The following is a 13,302-nucleotide window of genomic DNA, read 5'->3' on the forward strand; positions in this document are numbered from 1 at the left end:
CCACTTGCTTTTTGTATAGTGCCTTCAACATAGAATATCATCCCAAGGTGATTCACAGGCATAGTTAAAAGATCTTAAAAGAGGATTGGGTCTTTGAGAGGTATAGAATCCCTACAGTGCAGAAGGAGACCTTTTGGCTCATTGAGTCTGCACTGACTCTCTGACAGAGCATCATAACCAGGTCCACTCCCCGTAACCCCACACATTTACCCTGATAATCCCCTCCTAATCTACATATCTTTGGACACTAAAGGGCAATTTAGCATGGCTGATCCACCTAACCCGCACATCTTTGGACAGTGGGAGCCCACGCAGACACGGGGAGAATGTGCAAACTCCACACAGTCACTCAAGGTTGGGATCAAACCCAGGTCCCTGGCACTGTGAGGCAGCAGTGTTAACTGCTGTGCCACTCTACTGCCCATATAGTGAAGGAATTCCAAGCTCTAGGCTCTAGGTGATTGAAGGCATGGTTCAATGGAAGAGCAAAAAGCGAAGGGATGTACAAGAGGCCAGGGCCAGAATAAGCAAGTATTGTTAATGATCATTGTGTTCAAGGAATCTATAGGCATTCCCATGAGTATTTAAGCATAAGAATGGCGATTTTAAACCTAATGCACAATAGGAGTGGGAGTAAATGATGGTCAATGACAATGGAACTAGGTGAGTTAGGATATGGGTGGAGAGTTTGAGATTTAAAGTTTACCAAAGGTAAAAGATGGGAATGGGCCAAGAGGAATATTGGAGCTCGGGCATGAATGAGGGTTCCAGCAGCAGATGGGCTGAATCAGGGCAGAGGTGGGTGTAGGAGATCTTGCTGACAGTGTTGGAAAGAGAGCTTTGGGGTCAAATAAGATGCCAAAATTATAGAGTCTTATTCAGTCTGCGAGAGTGGTCAAGGAGGTGGATAGAATCAGTAACACATATTAGGAGGTGGGATTTTCCAGCCACACTCGCCCCAAAACCAGAAAATCTCGCCTGAAGTCAACAGACCTTTGCATGTCCACCCTCCCCACCTGCTACAATTCCTGTGGCAGGCAGGACGGGGAAATTCCCTCCCATGGTGTTTGGAAGGTGAAGAGGATGCCTAAAGCCTTCTCCATGTTTAACTGAAGGAAATTGCAATTGACTTGGACAAGCAATATAAAAACACAGAGGCAGTGCAGGGGTCAAGAGAGGCTGTGGAAAAGGAAAGCCGGGCATAGCCCATGTCTATGTGAAGCTTACCCAATGTCTCTCAATGATATTGCCACGGGCAACATGTAGCTGTGAAAAAATTGTGTGTAGTACCATAATAATTAAATAAATGTTAGAATATCTGAATAACCAATTGTAAGTCTATAAAAGCTAAACATTACTGGGCCTCGAACCTCATCAAATGCTAAAACGTATTAGAAATTCTGCAAATCAGTAATTCTGCTTAGATTAGTGATTTTTTGATACATAATCTGTATGAGTGGATAATTGACCTGCAGATCTTTGTCACCAGAGATTCCTGCTAAATCTGTTCTTTATCATGCAATTCTGTGAGGTCCAGGCAACTGATTCCATTGCTTTATATCCACTCCGTAGGCTAATTCATTGAGTGAAAAATTAATCCTCAGTACAAGGTGCGCTCTCTTACCGCTGCGCCAAGTAGCTGACGAGGACCCCGATGGATATTTGGTCAGATTGTGTCAAAGCTGCATTGATTCTTTGAATTCATTCTCTTCACTATCAACTCTATCTTCACTATCATCTCTTCACTCAGCGATGAAACTCAAGGTGTTCAGTTCCTTCCCGGATACTTTTCCTTCACTTTGGGCAGTCTTGTGCCAGGTATTCCCAGATGTCAGTGGACATCCACTTTTTCAAGGAGACGTTAAGGGTGTCCTTGAAGCGTTTCCTTTGCCCTCCTGGGGCTCGCTTGCCATGCCAAAGTTTCGAATAGAGTGCTTGTTTCCAGAATCTTGTTTCAAGCATCTGGATGATGTGCCCACCCAGTGGAGCTGATCAAATATGGTCAATACTTCAATGCTGGGAATGTTGGCCTGAGCGAGAACAATGACATTGGTACACCTATCCTGCCAATGGATTTGCAGGATCTTGCGGAGGCAGCACTGGTGTTATTTTTCCAGGGCTTTGAGGTGCCTGCTGTACATAAAGTAAAGTTTATTTATTAGTCACAAGTAAGGCTTACATTAACACTGCAATGAAGTTGCTGTGAAATTCCCCTAGTCGCTACACTCCGGCGCTGGTTCGGGTCAATGTGCCTAACCAGCATGTCTTTCAGATTGTGGGAGGAAACCGGAGTGACTGGAGGAAACCCACGCAGACACTGGGAGAATGTGCAAACTCCGCACAGACAGTGACCCAAGCTGGGAATCGAACCCAAGTCCCTGGTGCTGTGAGGCAGCAGTGCTAACCACTGTGCTACCGTGCTGTCCGATAGTCTATACATCTCTGAGCCATATAGGAGAGAGAATATCACTCTTGTTGTGTAGGCCATGAGCTTGATGTCAAGCCTGAGATCCAAGTCTTCTAACACATTCCTCCTCAGGTCACTGAGGAGTCATGGGGGTAGGTGTAGGAGCCTAGCTTGGCTTAGGGACATGAGGGGCCTTGAGGGTGGGTGGAGTGGGATAGCATAGCATGTGGGCATGAGGGGCCATGGGTGTGGGTGAGGGCGTGAGGTGATATGGAAGGAACATAGTGAGTGTGAGGGCTGGAAGGCCTTTGAGTTTTTATTTTAGCTGGGACAAAGCCCCACAGCACCGAGGCAGGTCTTGAAAACAGCCAACCTCAGCACCCTGACTTCTTTTCTGAGTCAACTAGCCCAACCCAACCAGCACCCCTCCCCGTCCCCCCACCAGCACCCTTTCCTATCCCCCAACTACACCTGACAATAAAGATCCCACCTTTGTGGATACTTTCTCCTGAGGCAGGTGGTGGGAAATTTTCCCAATTTCCACTACCCGCCTTGGGATGAAAATCCAGCGCTAAATTTCCAATTCCACTGTCCACTGCTTCCATTTCTACACTTTTCCTTTCTTTCCAGTAATGAATGTCAGGTTTCTATGCATGTTCAGGATTACATGTTCTTTATGTTGCAGCCCATCAGAATTAATCATTTTTTTCTTGATAATTAGCTTTTTAAAAGAAGAAATATTTTAAAAACATTAGCATGTGTTTTCTCCCCTGTATACAACACTTCAGTTCTTTACTGAAAGTAATGTGACAAATGTTACTGCAAGTAGATTTTTGAGTGTGCCTTTTCAAAAATAGAATTCCTTAACCCTTCAGTTACACTGAGTGTCTGTTTCAACAGTACATTTAGGGCAATGGGGTGCAAGGTGCATTCTGCTTATATTTGTTGAAGTGTCGATGGAAGGCAGTCTGTGATGTTAATTGCTTTCACTTTTAAAAGCACTTTGGATCTTCAAGTGATAAATTAATATTTAAATGTGGTTACAATGCACTGCAAATGATGACGAGCACTTTTTATGGCTGTTAAAGCAGTAATCTTATTACGAAAATGCCAATCGCTTTTTTCTCTTGCAGAGCAAAATGTGTTTATGTATCAAACCCTTATCTTGAAACATTGAAAGAAGATGTTTTATATCACTTTGACCTTGGAACGAAAACTCATGATTTCCGTGCTATGTTTGGCGATGTCAAGGTAAGCTCTCAGAATGACTGGGCTGAATTTTACTGATATGGAGGAGGTGCTGACGTTGGGTAGTGTGGCCATACTGGGGATAGTGGGATGTAATATTGGATTTTGCCTTTCGCAATGGCGGAAGGGTGGGGAATATTCAATCAGTAAGGTGGGGGGCATGATATCTGTGGGGAGGGGTGGGGTGAATGAGAGATCTTCCAGCATACTGTGTACACTGGGAATGAGGGAGCGAATGTTTGTGGAAAAGGTACCAATCAAGCGTCTTGTTTTGTCCTGGATGGTTTCAAGCTTTGAGTGTTGTTGGAGCAGCACTCATCCAGGCAAAGGGACAGCATTCCATCACACTCCTGACTTGTGCCTTGTAGATGGTAGAGAGGCTGTGGGGAGTCACGAGATGAGTTATTCGCCACAGGATTCCTAGCCTTTGACCTGCTCTAGTTGCCAGAGTATTGATATGGTCAGTGCAGTTCAGTCTCTGGTCAATACTAACGCCCAGGATGTTGGTAGTGGGGGATTCAGTGCTGGCAATGTCATTGAATGTCAAGGGGAGATGATTAGATTCTCTCTCGTTGGAGATAGTCATTGCCTGGCACTTGTATGATGAATGTTACTTGCCATTTGTCAGCCCAAACCTGGATATTGTCCAGGTCTTGCTGCATTTAGACATGGACTAATTCAGTATCTTCCTCAGAGGAAGAGGCAGTGCTTTCAAGGAGGTCCTCATTTTCCAAAGCTGCTCCCCTCTGGAGTGCCAGATGTGCCAAGCACAGCACACCACAATGATGCATGTGACCCTTGATAGGGCGTAATGAGGGGATCCTCCAGATCTATCCAAAGATCTTAACCTTATTTCCAGCAGGCCTATTCAGTGGTTGCCTCTGCAGTTGCAATGTGGTTGCCCTTGTGGTTGCAGATGGCTTCTTACACCTGTGCAGAGGCCACGTCTTCTATCCTTGTCACCTAGTATCCAACTACAAAGGAGTTTGGGTCACCTGAAAAGCTGAGGCACCTAAAAATGTCTCAGAATGAGTGAGTTGCAGCAGCTTCCACATGCCAGAATCCTTTTGTAGTGCAGGGTCACATACTAGTTGTACATTCAACAAATTGAAACCATTGATGAATGCTCCTGGCTACTCTGTGGGAACCTTGAAGAACACAAGAAGATCGCGCATATCGACACACCACATCATGGGAACCTTGATGTCCAGATGCATGCAGTCGATTACCCCCTGCACCAGGGGATAAGTAGCAATGGCCCCAGTCCCATTGCCCTTCCTAACTGTCTGGTCCAATCTATATATATTGCCCTGCCCTTCTGTGGTACATGGCAGCTTGATGCAGTGATGGACCGCTGACTGGGATGTCCCACAGATGTCTGTAGACAAATCTTAGAATGATCCTGAGGAGTAAAGTTTGACTGCCACCATCATCTGTGCCACCACAAGCAATAGATGGTCACCATATCCAATTAGACTCAAATCTCTTACAGCACTTAGCACAGCTGATAGCACCCACACTCTTTGTTGATACTGTTCCGATGTCTCATGATGCAGAGCCTTTTAGAGTGAACCCTTTTAGCTGGGTAGCATCTTCAATGATCATACACCTGCATTCGGGGCCTTCTGCACCTTCCTCATCTGTGTCTTTTTCCAAGAACTTGTGAACCTGCTGCCCCTCTGAGTGTTGCAGCCCCATTCCAGCTATGGCTGCAGCTCTCTCTCTCTCTTCTCCTCTGCCTCTCTCCCTCGCTCTCTCATTCGCATTACCTCTCCTCCATACCTTCCAAGGACTCTGAGTGCGCAAGGCCCACTGATAAACGAAACACTCGTGTCTCAAAATCACTCAATCCCCTACTTCTGAATGGGAGAGTTGGACCTCAGAGAGACCCTTTCAGTAATGTACCTCTGATCTTTATTCCCATTTTCAGTACCTCCAGCTTATCGCTCATGCGCTATGGTGCTTCTCAACCTCGTGTGTTACAACACCTTTGCTCTCAATCAGTTCCATTTTCATCTCCCACTCACCTGACACTGAGCTGTCACCTCCTTTATAGCTGACAAGCTGCTGATGCCCAGGTGAAATTTCAAAACCACCTCAAAATAGCAGACAGTTGGCTTCCTTACAGGCGTGTTGCCTGCCTGCCTACTGCTGCTGCGTGCAATCTCAACCCCGCAGCCCAACCACTTCTGGGAAATCTGCCTGGGGGCAAAAACACATCAAAGTCCCACTCTGCATTCCCCAGCTATTTTAATCCACCAACACCCACATTCTCCCCGCCCACCCACCACTGCCCAATGCCCATCTGCCTGTGAGCAATAAAATCCTGCCAAGGATTATAGCACTTACATTTGTCGACTGATGGATAAAAATGATGCCATGATTTCTTATTTCTTTTGTGGCAGTTTGTATGTGTCGGAGGAAGTGGATTGCGAATGAAAGCCTTCGGTCAGTACATGAATGAGCTGTTAGGACTGGGGCGTGTCACTGATGACATTCCCGATATCTGTGCAAACACGGACCGTTACAGCATGTACAAAGTGGGGCCTGTCCTTGCAGTCAGTGTAAGTAACCACAAAATGTAAGTAAGCATGCTGATGGATATATATTACCTATTTGTAACTGTTTAGCAACATATTACTTTGGGTGATTAAAAAGATGTATGAAACCTCTTATCCTACACTTACATGATTTCAAGTGAGTGAGGAATATTTCTTCATCTCACTTATTTATTATTCTTTTCCAAAATCATTTATTGCTTTGATATTCAGAAGAAAATACTACCAGGGTTTGTAGCAGTATTCAAATATATGAGGGCAGCGGGCACATTTGCCACCAAAGCCCCTAAAAAGCTTGGAAAATTCCAATATTCAACCACAGTGGTGACCAATGGGAGAGAATTTGACCCTGTATATGGGAGAGAAGGGGGGAGGTGGGGGGGTCGATCTTACCAAAACAAGTCTAAGTCCAGGACGGGCATGAAAATAGGAGAATTTCTGACCCTTTTTTGGGTGGATTCAAATCCACAATTTTATGCACTTAGTGCATGAAAAAATGGACTAAACCATTCCACGCCTATCGGGGAAAGCAGCAGGGCTTAAATTTACCAGCAAGACCTCTGTGGCTGCACATGCGCAATGGCAACCAACAGAGGCCTGACAGGCCTGAGACACCTGTGAGGCCTCTGCTGCTGCCCCCTCCCCCAACCACCACCACCACCACCACCACCCAGCTATTCCGGGGGCCTGCGGCCATTTATGAACCCCACCTCACCACCCAAATCGATTGCCCCCTCCCCCACTGATCACCTTCAGAGTGTCAGCAGGGCCACCCTCCCTCCCGCGCCAATCACCTGCAGCGGGTCTCCCTCCCTACCCAATCAGCCCGTCTCCCTGTAGATCCTTCCCCTGGCCTGGTCAAGCCCCCTCAGGCCCTGGCACTGCCTAAGGAGCACACCTCATTGCCTTCGACCTCCCAGGGGGCCTCAATGGGCTCTGGTTCTACTGGCGAGGCCATCACAACGGTTCATGTTATTAGGGACCAGTTGTGATTCTCACCTGAGAGAACCTCGCCCATTGAGGCCTCACAGGAAGTGAGCCTGAACAATTGCGTCCCGAGCTCACCAATTCCATTTAAATCGCATGCAAATTGAATTTAAATAATTTATTCCGCCTCTTGCCAGAAATGGGCAGGAGGCTGATTACACCAGCTATCCGGGAAGATCACAAGAGGTGAGAAATCAGGCGTGAACCTGATTCCTCAGCTCTCTGACGATCTTACTGGCTCACCTCACCCATTGGCCGGCGGCGCGCAATGGTAAGACCACTCCTAGAATCTGTGAGGAGCTACTTTTCCAATCACAGATTCTGGGGCTGATCTTGCCAAAGAATTTCTAAGTTTAGGATGGGTGGGAAAATGGGAGAGTTTCTCTCCCTTTTTCTGGGCGAGTTCAAATCCATAATTTTATGCACTTAGTGCATGAAAAAATGAGCTAAACCTTTCTTCGCCTGTAGGGAAAGGGGCGAAGCTTAAATTGCCAGCCAGCAGCAGAGGGCGCTTTTGCGCATATGTAGACCTCTGTGGCCTGACAAGCCTGAGAGAGAGATCTGTCAGGCCTCTGCTGCGACAGCCAGCCTCAACCCAGCATCCCAACCACCCAGATATAGCGGAGGCCCATGGCCAATTGCAAGCCCCATACCACCTGGAAATATCGCCTCCGCTACCCAGACCAATTGCATTCCCCCTTCCCCTACACTGATCACGATGCAGAGTCACAGCGGGGGACTCCCTCCCTCCCCCCATGATCATGATGCAGAGTAGCAGCTGCCTCCACTCCCTAGCTGATCAGCCCGCCCCCGTAGGTTCTGCCCCCTCGGGTGTCGCCCCCTGGGCAGTGTCAGGGTGCCAGGCTTGCACTGCCGGGCCCTTGCCCTTGCCCTTCCGGGGGTGGGGGGTGGGGGGGGGTCTCAATGCCTTCAGTTCTACCGGTGAGGTCATTACGATTGGTCCCTGTTTGTGGGGACCACACATGAACACCACTGAAAAGACCCTCTCCAGCCGAGCCCACAAAGACAAGTGAGCCTCAATGATAGCATCGCAGGCTCATTAAATCAATGTTAAATACATTCAAATTTGATTTAATTAATTTATTCAGCCTCTTGCTGAAAATGGGCGGGAGGCTGAATGCGTCGGATACCTGGTGCCCGTAAGATTGTGAGAAGCGAGAAATCAGGCACAAAGTGGTAAAATCACCCCCTCTGTCTCTCTGATCCTCACTACGCCTGCTCCCCCAATCACAGGTTTCCCTGCTCTTGCTGCTCCTCAAGACAGAGAGGCTGGAATTTTATCACAATTTACGCTGGTGGGATTTTTCCATCCTGCTGCAGTGAACGGAGATTTGGCTGGCCGCCAAATTCTCCGAACCTCGCTGCAGCGGGAACGTGGTGTGAATGGCCAGTAAGATCATGCCCAGAGTCTATGATTGGAGGAGCAGCAAGGGGAGATGGGAACAGGAGATTCTGTGAGTGGAGGAGTTAAGCGATTGATCACAATGTCCTGTGGCTATGAAGCCAATGGAGTAGTGTTTATTTGATATGTTACCTGAGAAAATGTTTGGCATTTATAGTTGTCAGATTTTCAATTAGAAACTCCTGCTCTCATTCCTCTACTGAAGTTGAATCATTCAAGGTCAATTATGTCAGTTTGGGTTCTTCCCAAAATCTGACTCAATTTCCTAAAATGGTATTTATGAAATGGATCATTGGAACATTGTAACAATAGTAGCATACATATCATGGAGAAAAATCCCAAGAATGTGGCTAATTTTTAATATGAGTACAAAGAACTACAATGAATGTTCCTTTGGTCTTTCCAATTTATATCTATTAAAGTGCAGGTGATTATTTGCTTTGATATTAAATAATTGTTAATTAACATTACCTAATGTTTAGCTTCATGCTGCAGAATTAATTTGCATGTATCTCCCTTGTTGCATAGTTGGACCTTTGGAAATTGATATGCCAACATGTTTGTCAGCAATACAAGTATTAAGGGGAAATAAACTTAAAATTGGCAGAATGAAACTAAATAATGCTGCAGTGTGCTTGCAATTCATTTTTCAAAGGGAAATATACATTCCCAATAAGTTACCTTGTGTCAAGTAGCTAGAATTTTCATTTTTGGAAATGGAGCAGGGGAGATTTATTTATTATAAATTAACAAAACATCTTATTTAATAGATATGTGTATATGTATGTATGTATGCATGTATGCATGCATGCATGCTTTGGTATTTGTGTCATCTTATCTATCTAAAGATGAAAACCTCATAAAGATAAGAGCCCCATATCTAAGGAAAGATGTGCTGGCCTTGGAAAGGGTCCAGAGGAGGTTCACAAGAATGATCCCTGGAATGAAGAGCTTATCGTATGAGGAACAGTTGAGGACTCTAGGTCTGTACTCGTTGGAGTTTAGAAGGATGAGGGCGGATCTTATTGAAACTTACAGGATACTGCGAGGCCTGGATAGAGTGGACGTGGAGAGGATGTTTCCACTAGTAGGAAAAACTAGAACCAGAGAGCACAGCCTCAGACTAAAGGGATGATCCTTTAAAACAGAGATGAGGAATTTCTTCAGCCAGAGAGTGGTGAATCTGTGGAACTCTTTGCTGCAGAAGGCTGTGGAGGCCAGGTCATTGAATGTCTGTAAGAGAGAGATAGATAGGTTCTTGATTAATAAGGGGATCAGGGGTTATGGGGAAAAGGCAGGAGAATGGGGATGAAAAAAATATTAGCCATGATTGAATGGCAGAGTAGACTCAATGGGCCGAGTGGCCTAATTCTGCTCCTATGTCTCATGGTCTTATAAACACCAACACAAATAGAGAAGATAATGTTACTTCATGACTGCATCAGCTAACAATGGAGTTCATGAAAAAAGAAGCTCTTGAATACCAAAAGATAACTCCCAAAAATGAAAAAGTACCGAGAAACTTCACACTTAGCCCTCAAAGAAAGAACCTGATTTGATCCCTGCTTTGTAGATGATCATTGATGCCAAGTTTTGGAACTAAACATTTTTGATCTAAACAGCACATACCATAAATGACTTCTAAGGTAGAAGTAGTTAACAGAACTGTGTAGAATGGAACAGATCCAGCAGCTCAAGACTGGGCATCCATGAGCCCATCAGCAGCAATAGAATTGTACTCGACTACAATCTGTAATCTCATGGTATGGCATATACCCCACTCTCCCATTACCACCAAGCCAGTAGATCAACACTAGTTCAATAAAGAGTGCAGGAGGGCATGCCAGCTGCTGCACCAGGCATGTATAAAAATGAGGTATCAATCTGGTGAAGCTACAATGCAGGACTACTTACATGCCAAACAGCATAAGCAGCTAGTGATAGACAGACCTAAACAACATCACAACCAACAGATCAGATCTCAACTTTGCAGTCCTGCTACATCCAGCCGTGAATGGTGGTGGACAATTAAATAACTCATTGGAGGAGGAGGCTTCACAAATATTCCCATCTTCAATGACGTGGGAGCTCAGCACATCAGTGCAAGAGATGAGGTTGAAACATTTGCAACAATCTTCAGCCAGAAGAACTGAGTGAATGACCCATTGCGCCTCCTGCAGACGTCCCCAGCATCTCCGATACTAGTTTTCATCCAATTCAATTCACTACGCATGATATCAAAAAAATGGCTAAAGGCACTGGATACTGCCAATGACAATATTCCGACAATTGTCGTGAAGACTTGTGCTCCAGAACTTGCCCCGCTCCTAACCAAGTTGTTCCAGTGTAGTTACAAGACTGGCATCTACCAGCAATATGGAAAATTGCTGAGGTATATCCTGTATGCAAAAAGCAGGATAGATCCAACCTGGTCAATTATCGCCCCCACAAGTCTACTCTTGATCATCAGTAAAGTGATGAAGGAGGTCACCAACAGGGTAATCAAGTGGCACTTGCTTAACCTGCTCACTGACACTCAGTTTGGGTTCCATCATAGTCACTAAGCTTCTTTGTTCAAACATGGTCAAAAGAGCTGAACTTTGGAGGTCAGGTGAGAGTGACTATTCTTGCTAGCAAAGCCACATTTGACTGGATGTGGCATCAAGGAGCCCTAGCAAAACTGGAGTCAATGGGAATCAGCGGGAAAACTCTCAAGGAAGATTGTTGTAGTTATTGGATGTCAGTCATCTCCGCTCTAGGACATCACTGCAGAAGTTCCTTAGAGTGTCTCGGTCCAATCACCATCAGTTGTTTCATCAATGGCCTTCCAAAGATGTGCGGGTTAGGTTGATTGGCCATGCTCAAAAATTGCCCCTTAGTGTAGGTTAGAGGAATTAGTGGGTAAAATATGTAGGGATATGGGGTTAGGGCCTGGGTGGGATTGTGGTCGGTGCAGACTCGATGGGCCGAATGGCCTCTTTCTGTACTGTAGGGTTTCTATGATTTTCGATGATTTTCTATGATTTCCATCATAAGTTCAGAAGGGAGGATACTTGCTGCTGATTGCACAATGTTCACCATTTGTGATACTGAAGCAGTCCATGTTCAAATGGAACAAGATCAGGCTTGCGGACAAGTGGCAAGTGACATTTGCACTACACAAGTGCCAGGCAATGACCATCTCCAACAAGAGAGAATCTAACCATTGCTCACTGACATTCAATAGCATTACCATCACCGCCCCCACCATCAACATCCTGGGGGGTTACCATTGACCAGAAACTGAATCGCACCAGCCATATGAAAACTGCGGCTAAAAGAAAAGGTCAAAGGGTTGAAAACCTGTGGTGAATAACTTGCTTCCTAATTCCCCAAAGCCTGTCTACAATTTACAATGTGGAGATGCCGGCGTTGGACTGGGGTAAGCACAGTAAGAAGTCTCACAACACCAGGTTAAAGTCCAACAGGTTTATTTTGCTACCAAATAAACCTGTTGGACTTTAACCTGGTGTTGTGAGACTTCTTACTGTACAATTTACAAGACATAAGTCAGGAATGTGATGGAATACTTTCGCCTGGTCTGAACGAGTGCAGATCCAACAACACTTGACACCATCTAGGATAAAGCGGCCTGCTTGACTGTTTGTGGAAGGGATGCCATTGACTCCTCCTACCATTGATGCATTGTGGCAGCCATCTATAAGATGCACTGCAGGAACTCACCAAACCTCCTAAGACAAAACCTTACAAACCTACAACCATTACCTTCTAGAAGGACAAGGACAGCAGATATATGAGAACAACAACCACCTGGAAGTTCGAAGGACATGCTGGTTAGGTGCATTGGCCATGCTAAAATCTCCCTCAGTTACCAAATAAGTGCCAGAATGGGGATTAGGCGATTTTCACTGCAACTTCATTGCAGTGTTAATGTAAGCTTACTTGTGACACTAATAAATAAACTTTTTAAACTTTTCCCCTCCAAGCCACTCACCATCCTGAATTGGAAATATATCACTTTTCCTTCACTGTCACTGGGTCACAACCCTGGCACTCCCTCCGTAGTAGCACTGAGGGTGTACCTACACCACACGTACTGCAGCAGTTCAAGAAGGCAGATCGCCACCCACTTCTCGAGGTCAATTAGGGATGGTAAATGAATGCCAGCCTAACTGGCAAAATCCATATCTCTTGCATGAATATGAAAAAATGTTTCCATTAAAGTTACCATTTGGCAATGGGAATGGAGCAAGTGGTTGGAAGGTAGATGTGGGGATTGATGGGGGTGCGGTTTATCAAATAGCTGATGAAGAATCTTTGGAAAACATTGCTGGAAACCTGCTAACAGTTCATATCTCCAGGATTCAACATCTACCATGAATGTGTGGAATAGAGGTAAGAAACTACTGTTAAAGCTCTGGACCTTCAACTTGTAAACCCAATGTTGTGTAGTTGGTGTCATGTCCATGGTGTTGATAGGATGCTGGTGGCAACCTATTCATAGATATTAGGGTTAATTATGCTGCCCCCATGCAACGTGAGAGAATTCCCGATGTATGTTGTCTGACAAGTGTTAGTTTGTGGTTGATGACCAATTGTTGGGAAGAGGTGAACAGGGTTTCCTTGAAATCAAAATGACTTCAATGTAATGGGAGATTAGGACATAGTCAACCCTCCAT

The 13,302-nt window shown here is 45.4% G+C and overlaps 1 protein-coding gene across 5 annotated transcripts in view; it reads left to right on the forward strand.

The window, feature by feature from the left end:
* The window catches only part of LOC144503904 (uridine phosphorylase 1-like), a 68,706-nt gene that overhangs the window by 29,562 nt on the left and 25,842 nt on the right, over nt 1–13,302 (forward strand). For all 5 annotated transcript variants that reach the window (XM_078228971.1, XM_078228989.1, XM_078228962.1 and 2 more), the window contains 2 exons: nt 3,541–3,658; nt 6,061–6,219. In XM_078228971.1, coding sequence (XP_078085097.1) covers nt 3,541–3,658; nt 6,061–6,219 — 277 coding nt within the window. The remainder of the gene's footprint in view (nt 1–3,540; nt 3,659–6,060; nt 6,220–13,302) is intronic.

This window comes from Mustelus asterias, chromosome 2 (assembly GCF_964213995.1).
Source record: "Mustelus asterias chromosome 2, sMusAst1.hap1.1, whole genome shotgun sequence".
Classification (NCBI taxonomy): domain Eukaryota; kingdom Metazoa; phylum Chordata; class Chondrichthyes; order Carcharhiniformes; family Triakidae; genus Mustelus; species Mustelus asterias.